The 26231-nt window shown below is 34.0% G+C and overlaps 1 protein-coding gene across 1 annotated transcript; it reads right to left on the bottom strand.

Moving 5' to 3' along the window:
- Positions 1-236: 236 nt before the first annotated feature.
- Positions 237-14859, bottom strand: LOC100264682 (laccase-15). The gene is made up of 7 exons (XM_002263566.4): positions 14605-14859; positions 14339-14490; positions 2017-2261; positions 1685-1807; positions 905-1532; positions 470-831; positions 237-367 (listed from the first exon to the last, which is right to left on the bottom strand). Exons 1-7 carry the CDS (start codon positions 14716-14718, stop codon positions 237-239), a joined length of 1755 nt encoding a protein of 584 aa, XP_002263602.1. The 5' UTR covers positions 14719-14859.
- Between the last annotated feature and the right edge of the window lie 11372 nt (positions 14860-26231).

Genomic DNA, 26231 nt, shown 5'->3' with positions numbered 1-26231 from the left:
CATAGTTTTTTCAATGGTTCTAGGAGCTGTAAACACACAATGACTTCTGATCATGCACAAAGCCCAACATTATTTTATTAACATTATTGTTGATAGAGATCTCTTAATTTGGAAGAGACGTGAACAATATATATAGCGAAGTAACAGTTACCAAATCATATTGATTTTTATTATTCTCTTACTGTTAGCACATGGAAGGTGGAAAGTTGGAATCGGAGCCAACTAGCCACTTAAACTTAACAATCAGGCATGTAAGCAGGCGGTGGGCGAATGCTGGTTGCGGCAGTGCTTCCATTCTTTACTATAAGAACCATATCCATACCCCAAGTTGCATGCTTTTCTAGATGACAGTGCATAAACCATACCCCTGAAAAAATTACCCATGTTGGTCTCACTTGCTTTATTATACGGATTAGGCTAAACTAGAAAAGCCCAAGGCATGAGCATTTTATTAAATAGAAGGACATACCAGGATTCTCTGCTCTGAATCTGATGGCAGCCCATCCATTCTTGGGAACTCCAATGGTGTTAACATAGGGTGGATCATTCAAGTTGTAGTTCTTGGGGTCAGTCTCATTGTTGAAATTCCCTGACCCTATACCTACCAAATAAAAATTGTAACCGTGAAGATGCATGGGATGATTCTCTGCTCTGCCCCCTGCATTAGTCCCTTGGAACACTATCTCCACTGTTTCACTATAATTTACCACCTTTGCCTTAGTTCCTTGGCTTGCTACTAATAAACTAGAGGGCAAATTCTCTCCTGTGTAGTTATAAGACCATGGAGGTTGGTCGGGAAAATCATAGGTGAAAATATTCTGCTCCATTTGCCTATATGAAAATTTGTTAAGTTGTTTCTAGCGCATATTAATCAAATTGTTAGAAGTGGAAAAAGAGAGAATACCTGTAATAGGTTTGCAGTATAGCAGTAGATGGCATGACCCAACTTATGTTGTTCAAGCCTCCAGAACACCTATTTCCAACTACCCTTGCACATGAGGCTTCAGGAGTAGGCAATAAATTTAAAGAAACTGTCATAATGATTTGGGTATTGATGTTTTGTGGAACATATACGGGGTAGTCTTGGTTCGCCAAGCTCCTGAGGCTCTTTGTGAAGGTTAATGCAGCAGCGCTGTCTTTGTAACTTGGAAGGTTTGGAAAGGAAGGTGACAGTCGAGGACTACAGCAGCTTGTGTACTGGAGAATAGATAGTGGAAGACTACAACAGTTGGTGTATTGGAAAATCCCTGTGGTGGTGCCATTGTGGAAGGAAAATGTACCACTGACAAAAGCCCTGGCAGCCATGTAATAGTTACTAGGAGGCTGATTTGCAGTAACTAGGACATCCAGGGTTTGCCCTGGGATTATCATGATGTAATTGGTGATTACAGGTTTGATATATGCCCCATCAGTTCCCACAATTGTTAGGTTATGTTCTGCTACTGAGAAGAAGAGCTCTTCATTTAGGATGGCATTGACAATGCGGAGAAGATAGGTCTTGCCATATTGAACCAGCAGACGATATGTGGTTTCTGTGACATGAAATCAACATAAACAAGTTGATGAAATCCAGATTCTGTACTACTTAAATCATAGAGCCTTTTGACTCTTGCTCAAATATATGTTCAGGGTTATTTGATACTTGAAATGGTAGAAATTTGATGCTTTTGTTCTAACTACATACCATTAGAGCATGGATATAGATCTCCTGGTTGACCATTGATGGTAAAAGCATCTGATAGTTTTGGTACTCCTGTTACTACAGCCTCATTGTACATCTTCATAACATCCCCCTTGAACCATGATGCTACAAGTACATTGAAGGGAAAACAAACGTTATGATAAGTGAAACGAGATCTAAAAATGTAAAAGAAACTATTTTAGAAATTGAAACAAAAAACATGAAGATAAGGTTAAGTTCTTTGATATATATATATATATATATATATATATATATTATCTATATATGTATGTATGTATGTATATATATTGCTTATATATATAAATGTTGCTTACAAAATATTATTGTTTCTTCTTCATCAGGTTCAGGAAAAGGGTAGGAAGTTCCTTTTCTAGGTAAAACAATAATGGCACCATGGATGGTGGCACGTGACCAATCACTATGAGCATGCCACCACAGAGTTCCTTCTTCTGTGGAAAATATGATTTCGTAAGTGAAGTTTGATCCTGGTTGGATTGGGCACTGTGTGATGTACTCTGGACCATCTGCCCATGGATTTCTTGGTTGCTTCACTCCATGCCTGTAAACATGCATGATCTTGAGCTCATATATAATTTTCTTCATTTTTCTATAGAAAAAACAAAATTGTTGATGAGTCTTAATGAGGTCATGATTTATGAGCAAATTAATTGGATTTTAATCAAATATGACATAGAAATTGTGCCACAAAAAAGTTGATCAATAGATCGGAAGCAGCATTCCATCATTGGATCATAACTTAATTTTGAATGACGTAGATGATAATTAGTAAGCCATAAGATATGGCCTATGATTCACATATATATTGAATTTAGTGTGTAGGGGATCCGATCTAGGCCATACACAAAAACTCTTAACCTAAGGGATTCTTGCATTTTATTGATTTAAACTGGGGCACATTTTGTGATTATTTTTCTGCTGGTTTTTTTCAAATTTTTTTACCAATGATCCCTTAAAGTAGTATAAGAGTCTGTTCATTCTATGGATCATTCTTGAAACCTAGTCACACATCAGTGAAGTGTTGTTGCCATCGCCATTAGAGCAATTATCTACTTTGGATATGTGATTTGCATGAGCTATAAACCTTGTGAATAAAGCAATAATGATTCTCCTCTAATGGTTTTCTGCATTTTCTTTTAAATACTATTTGGATCTCGATACAAAATCTAAAATTTGATGTAATCCGTTTTAAAAGCAATTTCTGCCCATGTGAGAGGCTATCCTAGTATCTTTACTTTTTTTATTAGAGAGAGAAAGAGGGAAAGAGAGAGAGAGAGAGAGGGAGAGAGAGATCATATGGGAAGCCATGGAAAAGATACAGGAGAACATGTGTTGCTGATTAGGGTTTTACCTTGAATCGCTCATGCCTCTTTTATAATTAATCAACATTGCAGGGCTTAACCTACAATGTATAGGCCAATGGTAGATTGGCCCAAATTGAAGAGCAAACTTGCATAGGTTGTCTCACCATGCTAAGTACGATGGCATCCATAAAAGCATTCCCAAATTTGGTTAGTAAAAAAGGGCCATTTTGCTTTGTCACCATTGCTCAAGCTCAAATAACATCCACCACATAGATTGCTACAATATCCTTGGCCACAGGTGCCTGGCTACCACGACAACTTCAAGCATGAGACACTACTCCTTGGAAAGAGCTTGTGTGACTCCCCTAAGCATAGGCTCCTTGATATGCTACCATTGGTGACCCACGAAGTGCCACGAGTATGCCATGGTGGATGTTGACTTGAGCATTGACATCCCATTGGTGTGGAAGAACAAATGGCCACCTATTAAGTGTCATTAGCATAGGGTTGGCCAACAAATTGTTCGGATAAAACCCTTAAAAGTATGATATGATATAACAAATTTGGAATTTATTATCTATTTAATGATATTCCAATTTTATTTTTATCTATTCTTATTTCATGCAATACATTTTATAAGTATTCTTGTCTAACATATCTTGCGTTGTACATAATTTGGATATATTAGAAGTTATACGGAAAATCCAAGTCATGAGTTTCTTGCACGTAGATAATTTGTTCATGGTCAGTTTGTGAACTTAAGTAATTCATTTAAGGATGTAAAGCGCTACCTCATAATTAGAGGGATGTATGGACTTGGTTCTCGAAATAAGGTTCTTATAGTGAGTGCACTAGTATGTATGGTTACACATTGGACAAGACTTATGGTGATTCATGATGTAAGGTTATTAGGTATTCATGAGTTCACCAAGCTATTATATTGTATTATTTCAAACTTGAGAGAATATTAAGTTTATGCCTAAATTTGTAGTGACTTTGACTTATGAATGAGATTCTAAAGTGATCATATATTCTCTATAGATTAGGTCACTATTGATAAAAGCATGTAATAACAAGTACTTTCTACCATGATATTTTATGCACTTTGAGACGGTATGTCCCTTTAGGTGATATTAAGGATGTGTGATCATGAAATCTGTGGTGTTGTAGTAATTCCTTTAATGGAATTTGACAAATGTTCTTTGTGAGTTAGAGTATGTCATTTGATCACATAATAGAAAGATTTATTACTGGGATAAAGCCCTTGAAAGCAAAACATGATGTAACAAAGTTAGACATGAACTTCCACTTTTCTATCCATTGTATGCATTGTATATGATTTGAGTGCATTAAGAGATACATAGAAGATGCAAATCATGGATTCCTTGCAAGATGATAAGTTGTTCATAGTTTGTTCAGGAATTTGGACAATCTAGTAGAGACTGTAATGCACTATCTCTCAATTGGAAGGACAACTTGTCTTAATTGTCATGATGGAGTTCCCACAGCAAGTGCATTAGTGTGTATAGTTATAAATTAGACAAGACCTACGGTAAATCATGACGAAAGGCTATCGAGCTTGTCATGATTCATCAAACTACCATATTACATAAACTCTCAACTTTAATAAAATATTAAGTTTGTGTTGAAATTAATAAGAGGCTTTAACCTATATATATTCCCTATGAATTGGGTCACTATTGATGAAAGTTGGTGGCAACGGGTATTCTCAATAGAGACACCTTAATATCCCATAAAATTGAGACAATGTGTCCTCTTGGGCTATATATTCAAAGGACATGATGTGATCATGAAATTTGTAACTACTAAAAGTGAATATTCCCTTTGATATATGTTTTTTATGATCAATTAAAGTATGTTAATTGATCACATAATAGGAGAATCTGTAACTCAAGAATTAAATAAGGAAATTTTGATGGGTTGATAGCACGATTCCATTAGATTACGAACATTAGTTTATAGGAAGTTTGCATGTAATGAATAGTAAGTCATAGACCTAAATCTTAGTTCATTATTAATAGGATAATGAGTACAATTGACTCTCTTTAGTGTAGTTTCATGTTCTTTGGATCATTGGTCATATGATCTAAAGCAATGAGTTCTACCAATCGTTTTGAAGTAGATGTTCCTATAGTAATAGTATAGTTGCAAATATATGATGGACAGATTTTGGGGCATTTCTTTGTAGTATGGCCCCACTTGTCATAGAATTGGTGATTACTACTCAAAAAGTGCTATTTTGTAGCTTATAATTAACTCTTTTAAACACTTTTGAGTAGTAGTTATTGCCTTTTAACCCAATTAACATGTTAAGGACCCTTGCAATCATTTCTAATCAAATTGTGTAAGTTTTGGTGTTTTTGTTAGTAATTTGATCACCAAAACAATCCAAGAATGAGGGAGAATTGTATATAGTTCATGGCAAAGCAATGAAGAGCTCAAATTCATGAAGAACCAAGCTTTGGAGCTCCATATCCCTTTGCCAAAGTCGTTCAAAGTATGCAAGGAGAGAAGAAAGGAGAAAGGAAAAACAGAGTGAAGAAAACAGAGGACAAGCAGCTGCAGTCTTCTTACGCACTTTTGGAGCACTTCCCGAAGTCCATTTTCTACATTCTATATACCATTTCAAAGCTCAGGAAGTCAAGAATCCAATGCTTCAAACGGTGCACGATTCGGAGTTGAAACGAAGGAGTTACAGCCATTTCAAGCAGATCACTCCAAAGTGTTGCGAAATCAGCCTTTTGTTGCGAGAATTTCGCAGCCTTTTTGTACAGTGCTATGGAATTCCTCCTGAAGCTACCCGATACATGCCGCAAGCTGGAACGCTGAGAACCTCAAGGTGGAAGCCAATTTCGCAGCCCTACGAGTTTAACTTGTTGTTGCGAAAATATTTCGCAGCCCTCTTGAGTGTCTGCGAAATCTCGCAGACACCATTTTCTCCTGCGAAATGGTTCCTGAAGCTTCCCGATATTTTTGCACCGACTCTTTTAGATATTTTCTTCAGATATTTTTGTATAAATTTCCATTCTTCTCCTTGTAATCCACCAACCATAAGATTTCTTAGTTGGGAAGGTTGGAAAAACTCCTCTATATATATTCCCTTGCATCCACTGTAAAAAAAGGAGGACCATATATGTAATCCGTAATATTGATCATATATAGAATATACAGAGCCTTGCTCTGTTTTTCCTTCTCTTTCATTTTTCATTTCATTTTCATTTTCTAGCCAACCAAACTCTGAGGATTTTTCCTCAGAGGATGAGAGGCTAAGCTTTTTGTCTCTTGGAGTGAGGAAAGCCGGGTAAGTTTCCACATGCATAATTTGGAAGTTTTGTTGTTTTAGTTTTTAATGAAGAGAAAGTGTGACCCGTTAATGGTTTTTATCTTTTTAGTTAACTTAAAACGCCTTTAAATCACCTGGGCCAACACTTGGTAAGGCAAGTGATTTCCAACCATGGAAATGCACTAGTTTACCCCTTGCGAGCCTCTGGTAGGTGACTCCAAGGTAGGATTTTCTAGAATAGCCAACACTTGATAAGCTTTTGGACTCCTAGGAGACATCCATTAGTTATCTCTTGCGAGCTTTTGACGGGTAATCCAAGGTTAAAGATCATCTTGAATGGTAAGTGCAAGTGAGAGGTATGAGTCATTGCAAGATGCATCAGTGAGAGGGATTTAGTGTTTGAACCCATTAAAGGGAAGCATCTGTACAACACCGGTTGGAGAAGGAACTATATGTTAATTCTCTAATGCGAGGAAAATAAACAAGTGACCGGAACTCTCCATTTTGTATGAGGAACGAGCCTAGTGATCTGAACTCCAAGAAACACTTTTCTTTGTAGTTAAAATCAATTACTACTTTTGGTTAGCTTAAAACCAACCTTTTTCATTCAAACATCTTTATGTTTTCTTTTAAAGCTAACCTTGGAATGAAAAGGCACCAATTCAGCTTTGAATTAATGTCATTTATGAAGTGAAAACCCATCCCAGTGAACGATCCTAGAGCCACTATACTATAGTAGCTTTGTCTTTGCTACCCTAGTATATGGTGTAATAGGTTATAAATTTTGTTGATTAATCCCTCAATCAAGGAGCACCAGCTGGACACAAATCAGCTGAGACACCAATTGGGCATGAATCAAATGGCGCCGTTGCCGGGGATCGAACCTCGAATCAAATGGTGCCATTGCCACTGCCACTGCTAGGGACGAATCAAATGGCGCCGCTGCCGGGGATGGTGCCACTTTGCAGTGATATGATCTTTTGAGAGTACTTGTGATCTTCATCACAAGTTTGGTGACTTTTCTTTTCCTTTTACTAACTCTTTTTATTTCTTTATTGTTCATATTTTAGTATATCTTTTATTTAGTTTTTAGTTTACCTTAATTTTCTTTCTTTGAATTGTTTTTCTTTTGTTTTCTTTTGTGTTCTCTGTTTTTAATTCACAATTTACTAGTTGTGCATGCCATATTGAATACCATAGCAGAGGAAGCCATGAACTTCATGAGTTATGTGGCTGAAGTTTCAAGAGGATGGGATGAACCAAATGCTCGAGATATGGGAAGAATGATGTCTCAACCTAAAGCTAAGGGTGAGATGTATATTTTGAATGATGGTATGGACATGAAGACAGAGATTGCAGCTATGGAAAGGAGATTGGAAGAGCTAGAAATGAACCAGATGCAAGAAGCGCAAGCCATCTCTCAAACACCATTGCAAGCTATGCCTTGTGCCATTTGTCTATCATATGAGCACTTGGTGGAAGAGTGTCCTACCATTCCAGCCGAGAGGGAAATGTTTGGTGATTGCAACACCTACAATTCCAATTGGAGGGACCATCCAAATTTCTCTTGGAAACCACAGCCGCCTCAGTACAAGCAATATGTTCAAGCACTTCCGCAAGCCTCAAACCTTGAACAAGCTATGGTGAATCTTTGCAAGGTCGTGGGAGATTTTGTTAGAAAGCAAGAAGCCATCAATGCTCAAATCAATCAAAGAATTGACAGTATGGAGAGTACTTTGAATAAAAGGATGGATGAAATGCAAAATGATATGGCCCAAAAGTTAGATATTCTCCAAGATTCAATCTCAAGGCTTGCCAACCTCAACACAATGCAAGAAAAAGAAAACTCTCCTTCTCAACCTTATCAAAATTCTATGAGTATCCATGAAATGGAGGCTAAGGAGGGAGAATCTTCAATGGTGAAGGAAATTGAAGAAGTGATCACTCTGAGGAGTGGTAAAGAGGTTGATCTGCCCACATGCAAGCTAGAGTATAAGGTAGAAAGTGAAACAGAGAAAGAAAAGAGGGAGGAAATCAAAGGAAAGAAAAAGGGGAAAAGCATAGAGAAAGATGGCTATACTGTTAATGTACATGAAGAACCACAGAGGATAGTCATCAAGGAAGAATTGATGATGAAACACATGCCTCTAACTTTTCTCCAAGCTTTGTATGGGAAAATCATACAAATCACGTCCCAAGTGAGAGATGCAAGCTTCATATGGGATCCGGGCAAGCTAAATCAGGAGCAAATTTTTTGATGGACTTAGTCTTTTTAAAGACTAGCTAGTCCATATCTTTTTATTTTACTTTTTACTTGTTCTAATTTTGATTTCAGTGTTTTAATTTTGATTTCAATGCTTTAATTTTGATTTCAATGCTTTAAATCTAGTTTGTTTTGATGTAATATAGGTTTTTGGATGATCAAAATCAAGAGGAATTGCAAAGAAATTGAAGAAAAAAAATCGGAGCAAAATCGGAGCAAAATCAAAGTCAAACGGAGCGAAAACAGGGGAGAAACAGGGGAAAAACAGGGGTCTGCGAGATTTCGCAGCCTCTGCGAAATCGAAATTTTGTTGCGAAACCAGTTCGCAACCCAATTGCCCTCTCTGCGAAAATTTTCGCAGCTGCGAAACCACTTTTGGCACACGAGTGCCACTTCGCAGCACAGGAGCCCCCATTTCGCAACTGCGAAAGCGGCTGCGAACCACTAAAGCATGAAATCCTCCATTTCGCAGGGAAAGCTCCATTTGGCAGGGTATTTCGCAGCTGCGAAAGTGAATTTGGCACACGAGTGCCACTTCGCAGCACAGGAGCATCCATTTCGCAGCTGCGAAACGCATTGCGAAGTGGTAAAGCCTGATTTCGCACCAAAAGTCTCATTCCGCAGGGTATTTCGCAATTGCGAAGCCGGTTTTGGCACACGAGTGCCATTCCGCAGCACAGTGACTCCCATTTCGCAGCTGCGAAATGGCTGCGAAGTCCCAAAAAGTGAAAATTCCCAATTTCACAGTCGCACCCCCATTTCGGCAATTGTTGGACACATTTCGATCACTTCCCGAAGTTCAAATTATGCATGCAATATCTCGTTGGAAAGCTTGGGAAGTCACGAGTCCACAGCTTCAAACGGTGCTAGATTTGGATTTGAAACGGAAAAGTTATGGCTGTTTGAAGATGACTGTGCAAACCATGAGCGGAAATGCCGCACCTCAATTTTGCTACTGTTGGACACGTTTTTGAAGCACTTTTTGGAGCTCAAATTATGCATATGATATCTCGTTTCAAAGCTTGGGAAGTCAGGAGTCCACAGCTTCAAACGGTATGCGATTTGGAGGTGAAATGAAGAAGCTATGGTCGTTTGAAGACAAACGCGCAAAGTTGAGCGAGAATTTCGCGGCTGCGAAATCATTTTGAAGCTGCGATACGGCTGCGAAATCAATTTTGAGCTGCGAAATCACTTTTGAGCTTTGAAATGGATGCGAAATGATCTCCAAGCTTCAGAATGGCTGCGAAAATGCTCCAAGCTTAAAAAATGGTCTGTGAACATGCCACTTTTCTGCGAAATGATCTCCAAGCTTTGAAATGGTTGCGAAATCACCTCCAAGCTTAGAAATGGCCTTCAAATTGCGAAATTGACTTGTGAAATGGAGGGTGATTTACAAAAACACTTTGCAAAGCCAAGAGAATTTACTAAAATGCCAACAAAGCCCTGCAACCATGCATCTGAAGAGGAGAGCCCCGAGCACCTTGAGATCACACACACAAAGCCTCTCACTCCATTTCTTACCTCCTTAAACCATCAAATCTCATAGCTCCAGCTGAGAGCTCCAGTTGAGGAGACTATGCCATCTAAGGAGACTACCAGAACAGAGGCCAAAGTCCTGATCCAACCCACTCAAGAGGCCACCATAGATACATCAGCTCCACAGGACCTTACCACTACTTGATCATCTTTTTATTTTTTGTCTTTGCATATTATATTAGTATAGATAATTCCATGTTTTGATGTCTTACATTCTAGGATTGGATGTATTACTGATGATACATCATACATAGACATCATTTTTGTTTAAACTTGGCATTTTTCTATTTCCTCTACTCACTAACTCTTATGTTTTCTTTGAAACATGTGGTTTCTCCTATACGACTCAAACTCCATGTCACTCAAGAGGTACCACTTCCTCCCTATTTTTCAATCGCTTTTGTCACATTGAGGACAATGTTCAGCTTGGTTGGGGGGAGAGTTGAGGAAGTAAGTATTGTTAATAATGCTAAGTTATTTTGCTAATTTAGTTGCTTTTTGCTTAATTTTTAAAATTTTTGCTTTAAACTCCATGGATATTAAGGATTAACTCTCAAAATTAAATGAGAAAAGTCGAGTTTCAACTTGATTACATGAGTCTTAGAGTTTGTATTATGCTCTTCTAAAAGTTGATGAATTGTTGAAACTCCCATTGCATGCAAACTTATCTCTTCCACCTTAAGCTATTCGCACACACATACATTAGATTCCAGTTATAAGATGTGAAACTATCTCACCCTCTAAGCTTGAGAAATCATAATTTGACACCTTTAACCTCTCTTTAATAGTGTTGGGACACCTCATAAAGACCAATGAGTCTTTGTAGAAAAAAAAAAAAAGAAAAAAAAAGAAAATAAAAAAGAAAATAAAAAAAGAATAAACTTCTTTACTTGCCTTGAAACCTGAGCATGGTCCGAAGGGGTGGCGAAAGCCTTTAAAGCCTGGTGCCCTAAGCCTTTATTGGTTGGGAGTCACCGATCCTCTGCTTGTTACATGGGTGAATTGGTTAAGTTTAGTAAGTGAAAAGAATTGTGAATAAGAGGTGCGTTCCTAGCCTATCAAGAGATGGTTAATTTTGCTAAGCTTAAAGAAAGACTTAGGTTGGGGGGAGATGATAGTTATCCATACTATACTCGGAAGCTAATCACATTAACACTTAGCTTTTAGTGGAAGAATTTGATTTGGATCTTTTGAGAGTGGAAATTCTTTTGATGCTTAAACTTGCATAATATCCATTCTTTGTACTCTATGATCAAGTGAATGCTTTGACAACTCTAATTATAGGTTGAGTTTTACATCTTTATTGATCCATGGATGTCCATCATGCCACTCATATCATTTTTTGGAGTGATTTGCATGATCCCTTTTATGTATATTATTATAGTTACTTAGTTTTTCTCTCCTTCATTGCTAAGGGACTAGCAATATGTCGGTTGGGGGGAGTGATTACTACTCAAAAAGTGCTATTTTGTAGCTTATAATTAACTCTTTTAAACACTTTTGAGTAGTAGTTATTGCCTTTTAACCCAATTAACATGTTAAGGACCCTTGCAATCATTTCTAATCAAATTGTGTAAGTTTTGGTGTTTTTGTTAGTAATTTGATCACCAAAACAATCCAAGAATGAGGGAGAATTGTATATAGTTCATGGCAAAGCAATGAAGAGCTCAAATTCATGAAGAACCAAGCTTTGGAGCTCCATATCCCTTTGCCAAAGTCGTTCAAAGTATGCAAGGAGAGAAGAAAGGAGAAAGGAAAAACAGAGTGAAGAAAACAGAGGACAAGCAGCTGCAGTCTTCTTACGCACTTTTGGAGCACTTCCCGAAGTCCATTTTCTACATTCTATATACCATTTCAAAGCTCAGGAAGTCAAGAATCCAATGCTTCAAACGGTGCACGATTCGGAGTTGAAACGAAGGAGTTACAGCCATTTCAAGCAGATCACTCCAAAGTGTTGCGAAATCAGCCTTTTGTTGCGAGAATTTCGCAGCCTTTTTGTACAGTGCTATGGAATTCCTCCTGAAGCTACCCGATACATGCCGCAAGCTGGAACGCTGAGAACCTCAAGGTGGAAGCCAATTTCGCAGCCCTACGAGTTTAACTTGTTGTTGCGAAAATATTTCGCAGCCCTCTTGAGTGTCTGCGAAATCTCGCAGACACCATTTTCTCCTGCGAAATGGTTCCTGAAGCTTCCCGATATTTTTGCACCGACTCTTTTAGATATTTTCTTCAGATATTTTTGTATAAATTTCCATTCTTCTCCTTGTAATCCACCAACCATAAGATTTCTTAGTTGGGAAGGTTGGAAAAACTCCTCTATATATATTCCCTTGCATCCACTGTAAAAAAAGGAGGACCATATATGTAATCCGTAATATTGATCATATATAGAATATACAGAGCCTTGCTCTGTTTTTCCTTCTCTTTCATTTTTCATTTCATTTTCATTTTCTAGCCAACCAAACTCTGAGGATTTTTCCTCAGAGGATGAGAGGCTAAGCTTTTTGTCTCTTGGAGTGAGGAAAGCCGGGTAAGTTTCCACATGCATAATTTGGAAGTTTTGTTGTTTTAGTTTTTAATGAAGAGAAAGTGTGACCCGTTAATGGTTTTTATCTTTTTAGTTAACTTAAAACGCCTTTAAATCACCTGGGCCAACACTTGGTAAGGCAAGTGATTTCCAACCATGGAAATGCACTAGTTTACCCCTTGCGAGCCTCTGGTAGGTGACTCCAAGGTAGGATTTTCTAGAATAGCCAACACTTGATAAGCTTTTGGACTCCTAGGAGACATCCATTAGTTATCTCTTGCGAGCTTTTGACGGGTAATCCAAGGTTAAAGATCATCTTGAATGGTAAGTGCAAGTGAGAGGTATGAGTCATTGCAAGATGCATCAGTGAGAGGGATTTAGTGTTTGAACCCATTAAAGGGAAGCATCTGTACAACACCGGTTGGAGAAGGAACTATATGTTAATTCTCTAATGCGAGGAAAATAAACAAGTGACCGGAACTCTCCATTTTGTATGAGGAACGAGCCTAGTGATCTGAACTCCAAGAAACACTTTTCTTTGTAGTTAAAATCAATTACTACTTTTGGTTAGCTTAAAACCAACCTTTTTCATTCAAACATCTTTATGTTTTCTTTTAAAGCTAACCTTGGAATGAAAAGGCACCAATTCAGCTTTGAATTAATGTCATTTATGAAGTGAAAACCCATCCCAGTGAACGATCCTAGAGCCACTATACTATAGTAGCTTTGTCTTTGCTACCCTAGTATATGGTGTAATAGGTTATAAATTTTGTTGATTAATCCCTCAATCAAGGAGCACCAGCTGGACACAAATCAGCTGAGACACCAATTGGGCATGAATCAAATGGCGCCGTTGCCGGGGATCGAACCTCGAATCAAATGGTGCCATTGCCACTGCCACTGCTAGGGACGAATCAATTGGCACATGATGGAAGAAGATTTCAGGCTTGATGGAAGCCCATGTTTTATAATTCTTGGACCAATAAGCCCGTGTGAACTAGTGGGACCTTTTTGGCCATTTTTATTATTATGGTTGTTGCAACTTGCAAGGACTATTTGAGTTGAGTTTGAGGAAGAAATTGATAGTGAAGGGTACTTTACTTTGGGAATATGAATGCTTGAGAAACATTTCATACTCAACTTGTTTCTCATGAAGCTTCTCAAATGTTGTTAGATTTTCACAAGCTCTAATTACAACCACGATCTTCTTGGAGTCAGATCCAAGCCCCTTAAGTGCGTATATGATGAGGTCTTTATCATCAACAACAGAAAAACAAGAAGAGGTTCTTTCAACAATGAACCCATTAGATCATCTCCTAGAAGCAATTAGAAAAATTGAGTATGCCACTAGGGAAGTATGAGGATGTCTGTTTGAGGGGTATGCAGCCACGTTGAAGGAGACCAAATTCACTCCTTGGGTAACTTGAGTGATTGTAATAATATAGCAGCAACCTTTGGACACTATCTACCGTAGTTCCCTCAGCCATTGATGGGTTAAGCAAGGGAGGACAGCTTCAAAGCTATGATACCATAAGGAGACTACAAATTTGTATTAATGATCACAATACTATACTGTTGTGTTGACAATCCTATGTTTCCAAGATGTAGTTCTTGGTCTAATAGCAACATATAACCATTGTGCAAAAAAAAAAAAAGAAGCTAGAGAGTGAAAGAGAGAGATTACCAATGAATGGTTATATTATACTCTCCTTGATTGTGAACATTCACATACACCGTGTCACCTCTGTAGGCACGAAGCACCGGCCCAGGAAAACTTCCATTTACAGTCAACATGCTCTTTGTGCTACACAGCCTCGTAAAGTTAGAGTCTTGTAGCTAAAATCAGCAACCCCATAAATGAAAATTAAAGAAAGGAAAAATAATAAAGAAGAAGAAGAAGATAATAACTGAGCGGTTTAGGCCATGAGCAGCAAGATGAGCAGTACTTACAAGAAAGTCATAGTAATTTATGTTGCCTTCTGCCATGCAGTATAGCAGCTCATTCAGCAACATCAACAGCAACCCTAAAAACCTTAACATCACTTCCATCTTCTCCATCGCCATTTCTTTCTCTTCTCACTTGTCCCAGACCATGAACACACTCTTCGGTGAGAACAATACCAATCATGATGCCATCCAAAGTTGACCTAAGAGCTGGCGGATCGAAATGAATGCCAGAGGCTACACATGCTGGGGAAAGAAAAAACAAAAATGTTGAACATTTTATAATTGGGAAATGAAATCAAAATCATATAACAAAGAGAGGTATCATATGATCGGTAATAAATAATTGGGAGATGGCCGGAAAAATTATGGAGGTTGTTCAGCGCCCTCACACAGGGCCATCCATTTTTGTTAATTGTTTGTTGCCTGCTACCAAGATAAGGGAACTCCCACCTTTTAGACTATTCAGGGCGAGTTGCTTTCCCTTTTAAAAATATTATTATTGTTAATATTTTAATAAACAACAAAAGGAGCAAAATGCTTAAAGATAGAATTTGGTTAACAAATATAATATAAAATATGATAAGAGATATTCTCTTTTATCATTGATTGGTGTGAGATAAAATAAATTATCTTATCATTTATCATATTTTACATTCAATCCAAGATATTGAATAAGTGATCCCTTTCCTATGGAATATACATAGCCATGTATATTAAATTTATTTTTTATTAATTTTTTTATATACTTATTTTGTAAAATAAATTTTTTTTTATTATGAATTAAATTTATGGCTTGAGTTTTTAAATGTGTTCCTCTTCACAAACTATTTGTTGTCAAATAATGTGGCAACAAAAAGTGGAACCAGCTGTAATCTTGTATTAATTAATCCAATTATACAGGATAAATGGGACCTCACTCCTCTACAATATAAGCTTATATTTATCCAAACACGAAACTTTGTCTGTGTGTTTTCTGCCAAAACACACGTCAGATCTCATTGAGATCCAACAACCTTATCCGGGAAAAAAATAATACACCACAAGATACAAAAGAAAGGGTTGCGTTTGGTTTGTAGAAATAAAAATAAAAATAAAAAAATTAATTAAAGCCATTAATAGAATAATTAAGTAAATATATAAAATATAATGACTCACTTTTAACCATATAAATGTTATCTACTTTGGGGTGAGGCTTTAAAACACATTTATAAGGTTATAAGGACTCATATTTATATAGTGTAAAGATCGGAATTTTTTTTTTTATCTGATGTGGGATATCACAAATACCCTTTTATGCAAACACAACGTTTTCATTGTGTCTCATAGGATCCGCTCTAGGTTCAAAGAGACCATCACAACTTTAAAACACATTTATATAATTAAGAGGAACTCATACTTATATAGTGTCAAGAACTTTCTCCCTTATCTTATACGAGATATCACATAAAATTTCTATCTTAGTTCAACTTTTATTAAGCTAGTGATCTATCTATCCCTTCATAACACATCTTTACCACAATACATGTCTTATTGGGATGGACGATTTGTCTTATTGGAATGGACAATGTTCTTTATCTAGAAACTTGTGTAAATTACATGTGTTAAATTTTAAATTTAAACTTAAACATTAAAAATAACAAAAATGGGTCAAGCATTTATCATATATTTAAATCTTTATTTTGTCGTAACTTTCTAATATGCCATGAAAACTCATTGTTCATTGACAAGGGCATTTCAATGAATTCCACTTTATTAGAGAATAACCAATTATTATCTATAGCCAAAATTCCTTTCATAATTGAATTATGTATGTGTTGTAAATCTTTTATACCATTTTTATCTTTAAATTACACTTTTGAAAGGCCCAACCTTAATTATTTTCCTCAATGGTCCCAAAAATCTTGGTGTAAGCTATCATTCAAATTTGTAAGGAAGCTTTGTTGTCACGTGGTGTGCTATGAGATAAAGTCCAAAACATCATTCAAATTCACTAAAATATAAGTTTTATTGTCACATGACATATAGGGAATAAGTCATCAATGAGTAAAGATATATGAATTTGAAGGCGGTTTATATAACCAGATCTAATAGACTTTTCCATATAGAAACGTAAAGTGGAGGATACATAATCTCTAAAACAATCTCATTTTGTCTTACATCTGGTATGTCAATCTTAATTTCATAATTTGTTTCTTTATGCTTGAAAACATTTATAAAGATATTTTTGACATTTCTTTTATCCTCTTGTAAATATGTTATCAAATTGAAATTCGATTAATTTGAGGAATGGAATATAATCCCTATCTAGTCTTTGGATTTTTTGAGAAGCAATTTGACTCAATTTAGACTTTGTCGTGCCTTGAACCTAAACTTAGACTTTGGCCTACATGTTCATCGAGGACATGAAAAATGTTTAATCTCAATATAAATGCTTAATCTGATATTAATGATGTGTCAAACTTATTCTTAAATCATTAAATCAAGTTTTCTCCCACTCTTTTTAAGTATGAAATTATTGTCATGTCTGTTAATTGTGATTTTGAAAGTTAAGAAGATCAAAGTATACATATTTGAATGGTTCTTCTATCAAAATATATAAATGCTTTTTTTTAATTAAAATAAATATTTAAGGAGATTTTGAGGCATGTCTGAATAGTCTTACCCCTTAAAATATTATCCTCTATTTAAAATTAATATTTAGAAAATTTAGAGAAAAAAAAAAACATATTTGGATAATTTTTAGTGTATTCTTAAGAAGAATAGATAATTCCCTTTCTAATTATCAAATTCATCATTTTTATTTTTATTTTTTATAATTATAGCTTAACTACAAAAAAAAAATTCTTTATTTAAATTTAAAGATAACTTTTCTTCCTTTTATTTAAGACCTATGTAACACATGTCATAATTTGATTTGATGGAGTTATTATCGATTGAAATTTTTCTTTTGCCACGTGTTAATTTATTAGATGCTTTATGACATGTAGTGAATTTTTTATTTGGTCATCAGTGGGCACACATCATTTTGTAACTATTACACGTTGTGGTCACTAAGTGGTTGAATTTTGCTATCACTCCACAAATACTCTTTCAAAATTTGTTCACATACACATGTTTGAATGTGTAAAAGTGAGTAAAATTTGAATATTTTTTATCCTTTTTCTTCTTAAAGTTACCATACATCATTTGGATTTTCTTGGCAATTAAGTCAGAGAAGAAACTTATCAAAGTTTCTAAAAAAAACTATGAAGTTTTTTTTTATAGAAATTAGAATTTCAACAAAAAGAAATTTACCTTTGACAATTTGCAAAAAAATGTTTTAATTTTTTTAAATTCCTACCAATTTTTTTATAGTAGGATTCCAATTTAATAGAAATTCTTTTTATTTGAAAGAAATTAAGCAAATGACAATTAAAAATTTAAATGGCCAAAAAGTTTCTTTTTGTGATTTTTTTGGAAGATACTTGCATTGGAAGAGTATGTGAGTGTGTGAATTTAAGTGGAGAAGAGGTGTCAATCTCACATCAAGAAGCCAATGAAACTTTTTTTTTTTATATCCGTTGCTCACTTCTTTACATCTTGAGTTTGTGGAGAGAGAAGCGAGAGCCTCATGTGTCTAATGGGGTCAAGTCCATTTGAGTGCGATTTCAAATGGCTTGATCCGGAAAACCTTAATGCACATCCTCGCACATAACCGCCCCCCTAAATCTCCATTTTGTTTAAAGTTTGATTTTTACAAAGTGAATTTTAAAACTATTTTTTATTTTATTCTAATCACATAACTGTTTTGAGTTGTAGAGTACCTTGGCAATGGAGTGTACTTGAGACAAGGTTCGTGGCGATTGGAACCTAGAAGTCGAACACCAATTCCTTACTACACCAAGGTTGATACCTTAAAGAGGACAAATGTACTTCAAGGACAATATTTTTTCACACCTCGGCTGCTTTAATCCAATAAGTACTATATTCTTGTTTTGTTTTGTTTTATGTTTATTTGTTTTTAGGCTTAATTAATTTTATTTAAGATTAAATTCTTAAATTTCTTGACAAACAACTTGGAGATAAGTAAATATTTTCAATGAAATCCTTTGACTTAATGCATTTATACATTTTTTATGTTGGTTTTTTGAGAGAACCTTTGAAGTTGAATTATTTTCATGATTTATAAATGCAATCCTTTAGAGATAACTTATCCTTGTGATATATGACTAAGCTCTCCTTTATGGAAAAGGTCTTCAAAAGTGCACTATCTTCTTAATTTATGAATATAATGTCCACCTTCTTCATAAGTCTTGAAAGGAAATCTTCAATGACAATTTATCTTCTAAAATGATGGATTATTTTTTATAATGTATAAATAGATTCTTCACAGATGAAGTATCTTCATGATTTATGAATAAGATCAATGAAGATGCCTATCTTCTTCAACCATCTTTAGAGGAATCTTCAACATGGACTTGGATAAATGAGGGCTTGGCTTAATATGTTGTCTTTTATCCCATCATTCCTCATGGGTATTTCAAGAAAATCATCAACAAGGGGAATTATAGAGAGATGAAAAAATAATTTCTTTTAATCTCTTGTTTTCCATCCTCTCCATTAGAATTGTCAGAAAATGGGGAATTGTAGGGTGATAAGGAATTATTTCCTTCTAAAAAAAATTTCCCATTTTCTCCATTGGAAATGTAAAGGGGAGAGATTTAAATAATAAGGAATTAATTGCTTTTGATCTCTTATTTTTTCATCTATATCGGAATTATAGAAAATCAATTTTTTTTACTTCTTGTTTCTCTATTCTCCATCAATATTTCTAAGAAAGGGAATACATAGACATAAGGAATGAATTCCTCTTGATCTCTTTCTCTTCCATCCTCTCCATCAAAATTGTTAAAGAAAGAAGAAATTGATTATGTTAGCAGTTAGCCTAATGATTCTCCTAATCAAATTTTGATGATAAGAAAACAAAGTTAAATTTATTAACAGTTCAAATCAAGTTGACTATTTTGGGCTATCTTGACAATTTTAAAGAAAGTTCAAATAACTCAAATTGAAGATCATTGCAAATAGAGACTTGAACTTATCATCGAAGAGTTAAGAAGAACTTGTTTGAAATTGGTTTTCAATCATTCTATAAAATTCTTTAAAAATCCTTTCGACTTCAGATTTTTCCCTCATTAAATATACCCAACAAAGACGTGTACGGTCATCTATAAAGGTCACAAACCATTTTTTTCCTGAAATTGTGGTTACTTTTGAAGGTCCCCAAACATCACTGTGAAAAAGATAAAATGGTTTGGATGCATAGTAGGGTTTTGGAATATAAGTTTTTCGTTGGCTCTTTGCCCAAAACATATGTAGGATATATTTATCAATTCATTTAGAACATGCATTTATTCACATGAAACATACCCGAATCCATCTCTGAATTTTGGTTGAAGATGTATGGATCTTCTAAGGCTGGGGAGGGGAACCACCGTCACTGGATTCTCTCTAGCAATGGGAAGCGGGAGAGATTAGGGTTTTGTTCTATTCAAAGATGTGATATTACAAAATGAACAGACCCTTGACCTTTTATACCCTCCTACCTTAGGGACCATACCCATTGGGCTATTGGGCCTCATGAGTCTTAGGCTCATCATCTAAGGCTCATGATGGCATTTGGGCTCTACACATAGGTGGCCCATACTCTTGAACGAACAGAAAAACAAATAGAAATAGTTGAATAGCTTAGTCATGAATTATTGTTAGATATGTGAGTTCATATCTTAACACTAAGAACTCATGGTTTTCCATTTTTATTTTTTTTTCAATTCACAGCACCATATAACCATCGTTCTTTGAAAACTGTTTTTAAGAACAAAGTAAAATGGAGAATATCTTTTAGAAGACAAGTAGAAGATGTTTGCACTCGTATTTAAAAACAAAAGAAAGAAATGAAAATAAAAAATAAAACCATAAATAAATAAAGTAGAATATGATATCTTTATGCACTCATTCTCTCTTTATCACCCAATACAAAAATTAAAAATTTTCAAATAGGACATTTCTTTGAATTACATGTGTTTTATGAATTTCCTTTAAGTTGTCTAAAATTTTTTGTTAGACAAATAAATTTCAAATGAAATTATACTTGATATACAAAATTTATTAGTTTTTAAAAATTATTTGAAACTCAAAAACCAATTATAATTAGTATTAAAAGTCATAGAACTCAATAATATCAAAATAATGCGCTGGATTTATTAGTGAGTCTAAAATTTTAAAAAATAATTTGAAAATATAATAGTGAACCATTTAATATCAACAATTTACAGGTAAAAATTGGTTAAGAATAACTATATTATTTCTCTTCTACATAAAACCATATATTTTTTATTTTTTACTTGACAAATAAATTCTAAATCATGTAAGACTTGATACATTGCATTCATCAACAAGTCTAATAATTTTTAAAAATAATTTCAAAATCACATAGTAATCTGATTAATACCAAAAACTTATGGCTAAATATTGAGCTAAAATTACTCTATTGTTTCTTTTTTATAAAATCATTTTGTTTTTTTATCAAACAAATAAAATCCTAATCAAGTAAGACTTAATGTATTGGATGCATTAATTAGTGTCAAAAATAATTTAAGACTCATATAGTAAACCAATTAATATCATCAATTTATGGATAAAAATTGGTCTAAAATGACGTTCTTGTTTCCATTTTATATATAACCATATTTCTCTGATTTTTTCAATAGACAAATAAACTCTAGTGTTGATTTTTTTTTCCACTAGATAAATAAACTCTAGATCAAGCAAGACCTAATGTATTGGTTCCTTAACGAGTTTAGTAATTTTAAAAAATAATTTGAAACTTGGATAGTGATTCAATTAATACAAAAAAATGTATGAATAAGAATTGGTCTATAATGATTCTATTATTATTTTTCTACACATAATTATATTTTTATAATTTTTCTCACTAAAGAAATGAACTTTAAATCAAACAACATTTTTTATTGAATTTATTAATAATTTTAACAATTTTTAAAAATAATTTGGAACTTAAAAAATAGATCTAATTGTTAAAAGTTATTAATATATTTAGTTATTATATTAGAATCATATATTTAGTTACTTTATATTTATATATTTAGTTACTATATCTCTTATTTATCTAATTACTATATTAGAATTATTTTCTTTCTTTTTAGAAGTAAGAGTAAATTAGATTTTATTTCATTTTATTAGGTTCCTTTAAATTCGAATGATGTTGTACCTTTTTTAAAAGAGAATTCATAATGAGAAATCCTATATTTTCTTCTTTGTTTTTCTCTATTTTTACTCTTTGAATATTTTTTGGATTTCAACATAATATCATAGCAAAATTGATCTTTAATGGGATTTTTGATTTGTAATTTCATGGAAGAGAGTTTAAAATCATACACTACTTTTATGGATCAAACTATCATACATTGCATACACCGAATTATACCATTTGATCGTGGGATTCTTTTTCATCGTGTCTAATCGTGGGATATATCAATGGGCGATCGCATTAGTTTTTCCTATTCAATCCTAATATTTGATTTCATATTCATTTTATTCGGTCCATATTAGTTTTCTTTTGTTTGGTAGTTATTTGTTGTTTATCATAACTAATGAATGAGATGATTGTCTTCAATCTATTAGTACTTCTTCAAGTATGTCTTTCTCCACATGGGTCTTAGACTCTAGTGCTTCTCACCATATGCCTCCTGATTTTTTATATTTTGCTTCATTATCTCCTATGTCTTCTTCTATCTCTTTATTTGTTGGATATGAATCTAAATTATGTTTGTCTTTATTTGTTGGATATGAATCCAAATTTTGCTTATTTTTATTCATTGGATATGAATCCAAATTCCATTTGTCTTTATTTGTTGGTTATGAATCCAAATTTTGTCTAGCTCTATCTATTGGATATGAATTCAAATTTTGTCTCTCTCTTCTTCTTCTTCTATTTCTCCTTCTTATATGGTTTCGTGTCTTCTTTTGTCTCTTTTCCTTTCTCTTTTTCTCCTCCTCCTACAACTAATTCTAGAAGTTGTTCTTAATCCTCTTTTATAGCAAGCTATAACTAAGAAACTTTTTGTTTGCATAAGATAGATACCTGGTATTTGGTACTTCAATTAAGCGATACAAAACTCAATTGGTTGTTAAGAGATTTTCACAACAATATGATTGCAAAGTTGTTTACCAAGTCACTTCCATTTTCACATTTTCAATTTTTGGTTAGCAAACTCTTAATGTTTTTCGCAATCACATCGTGAGTTTGTAGAGGGATGTTAGAAGTTATTAATATATTTAGTTATTATATTAAAATTATATATTTAGTTACTATATTATTATTATTTTCTTTCTTTTTAGAAGTAAGGGTAAATTAGTCTTTATTTCCTTTTATTATGTTTATTTAAATTTCAATGATGTTGTAATTTTTTAAAAGAAAATTCATAATAAGAAATCCTAAATTTTCTTTTCTTTTCTTTTCTCTTTTCTTCTGTGTTTTAATTATCAAATATGTTTTCTTATTTTTTTCTAGAGAATAAAAAATTGTTTTAAAAAACAATAACTAAACTAAAAATTATTATTATTATTATTTTTCTTTTAGCATGTTACAACATGCATGTTGGCATTTCTACTTTGATTGGGTTTAGTTAGTGATTTTAATTTAATGGTAAATCAGAAATACCCAATAAATATGGAGATAAATTTCTCTTATCATATATGAATATAGAACTTAATTCATTTAAGGTCATAAATATTGAATCGAAAGCCAAACTAGAGAACTTTGGCTCTGATACCAAATGTTAGATAAATATCTCTAATAATTACAAGTAATAAAATGAAAATCCAAGATCGTACCTCCAGCCATGGCAATCAGATTCACACAAAATAGGGATTAGTTGGCTAGTCCTTACAAGACCTTATATCCATGCACCGATGGAACTCACAGATTTATTCTTGTAGCCCCTTCTTCCCTCTTGTGGAATTAATCTTGTATTTCTCTATTTATTTTCTCTTCTTCCCATCAAAGAAGACTTCGGGTAGTTTTCAATCGAGTAATATGTCACACGTTTGTAGACATGGGTGGTTACTCCATAAGAGATATGCCCCCACGTTTCATTTATTTTAGGAAAAATAATATTTAAATAGGCCACAATTTAAAATATTTTTATTTTATTAAAAATACAAAACGGTTTCCAACATTTCTCCCACTTTGCCCATAAAAATTACTTCATATGTATTAATTAAATTAATACATAACATATTTTTCCCTAAATCCTTATACTTAATCAAAAGAGTTTAAAGCACATGAATCATGGCGGTAAGTCCTCTAAAAACAAGTATTACCTTCCATGTATTACAATGTAACTTTCTCTTTTGAATAAGAACAATATATGAGTCATTTCTTTATGAATGAGTTTCCAAAATTCTCATTCAAGGTCTACTTAACATTCATAACATGCATATTGTCATTCTCTAAACTTTATGTATAAAACCAAATGAGAAGACAAGATTGAAATCATTGGAGTTTTCATATCAACCAAAAAATGCAATAAAACACAAACGTTGTCTCAATTACATAAAATTTACAAAACAAAATTGAGTCTCATATGTTCAACATGTTCCTTATAAGCCTTAGGTAGCAATCCTTTCGTCAAAGGATCCGCAATCATCAATCCAGTACTAATATGCTCAATAGCCACCTTGTTTGACTTAACATGTTCCCTAATAGATAAGTATTTTCTGTCGATGTGTTTACTGTGACTTCCACTCTTATTATTCTTGGCCAAAAACACTGCAACAAAGTTATCATAGTAAATCCTCAGTGGCTTAGAAATTGAGTCAACAACTTGAAGCCCTGAAATAAAACTCCTCAACCAAATAGCCTATGATGTTGCTTCAAAACATGAAACAAATTCTGCTTCTATGGTCGAAGTAGTAACCAATGTTTGTTTTGCACTTCTCCATGAAATGGCCCCTCCAGCTAATAAGAAGACATATCCATATGTCGACTTTCTAGAATCAAGGTAGCCAGCAAAGTCAGAATCTGAATATCCAACCACATCCAAATTATCAGATCGCTTGTATGTAAGCTTGTAGTCCCTAGTCCCCTTAAGGTATCGCATGACTTTCTTTGTAGCTTTCTAGTGTTCTAGACTTGGATTACTTTGATATCTGCCCAACATTCCAACTGCATAAGAAATGTTAGGTCTTGTTCAAACCTGAGCATACATTAAACTCCTAATTGCAGAAGCATAAGGAATATTTTTCATCTCTTTCTTCTTTGAATCATTACTTGGGCATTGGTTCAAACTAAATTTGTCACTTTTGATAATTGGTGCAATACCAGGTGAACAATCCTTCATGAGAAATCTCTCAAGCACTTTATTGATATAGTTTTCTTCAGACAATCCTAATATCCGTTGAGATCTATCTCTCTCAATCTTTATGCCAATGACATAAGAAGCTTTACCCATATCTTTCATATCAAATTGTTCCCGAGAGAAATCACTTCACCTCATGGAGCAAGCCCAAATCATTTGAAGCAAGTAAAATATCATCCACATATAAGACTAAGAAAATTATTTTGCTTCCACTAACCTTATGGTATATACATTGATCCATAACATTTTCTATAAAACCAAATGAAGAAATAACATCATGGAACTTTAAATACCATTGACGGGATGCTTATTTTAGTCCATATATAGATTTATTAAGCTTGTAAACAATGTGATTATTTCCATTTGTGATGAACCCTTCTAGTTGTTTCATGTAAACCTCTTCCTCTAAATCTCCATTAAGGAAAGTTGTTTTCACATCCATTTGATGTAGCTCCATATCAAAACGAGCTACTAATGCCATGATTATCCGAAATGAATCCTTCTTTGAAACAAGAGAGAAGGTATCATGATAATCAATTCCTTCTTGTAGAGTGAATCCTTTAGCTACAAGTCTTGCCTTATATATTTTAATATTACCCAAAGAATCTCTTTTAGTCTTAAAAACCCATTTACAACCAATGACCTTTGCACCTTTGGGCAACTCAACAAGATCCCAGACTTGATTATTAGCCATTGAATTCATCTCATCTTTCATGGCTTTATACCATAATGTGGATTCACTTCCACCCACAGCTTGTAAAAACGTAATGGGGTCATCTTCAACACCAATATCAATGTCATATTCTTGTAAGTACACAACATAATCAGAAGAAATTGCAGACTTCCTTTCTCTAGTAGATCTTCTTAATGTTATATCAACATTCCCTTGTTGAGGATGTTGAATAACTGAATCCACCATAATATCCTTATGATGTGTGGTTTATTAACAACTGGTGTTTCTTGGATTGTCAAATCTTGATGACTATCCGGGAAAATAATTAATCCACTTGAAGACTCAAGAGCGGGTTCAATATTATGGCATTCCTCAAACACTAAGTGTTGAGATTCATTGCTCCCACTAATCACATCATTCTCCAAAAACCTTGCATTCTAAGATTCTACAATTTTCATAGCACGAGAAAGACAATAAAATTTGTATCCCTTATACTTTTCTGCATAGCAAATGAAATATCTACTGACTGTTCTTGA

The sequence above is a fragment of the Vitis vinifera genome, chromosome 18 (genome assembly GCF_030704535.1).
Source record: "Vitis vinifera cultivar Pinot Noir 40024 chromosome 18, ASM3070453v1".
In the NCBI taxonomy this organism is placed as follows: domain Eukaryota; kingdom Viridiplantae; phylum Streptophyta; class Magnoliopsida; order Vitales; family Vitaceae; genus Vitis; species Vitis vinifera.
Note: the sequence above shows the minus strand (reverse complement) of the source record. Positions and strands in the feature narration are given on the sequence as shown.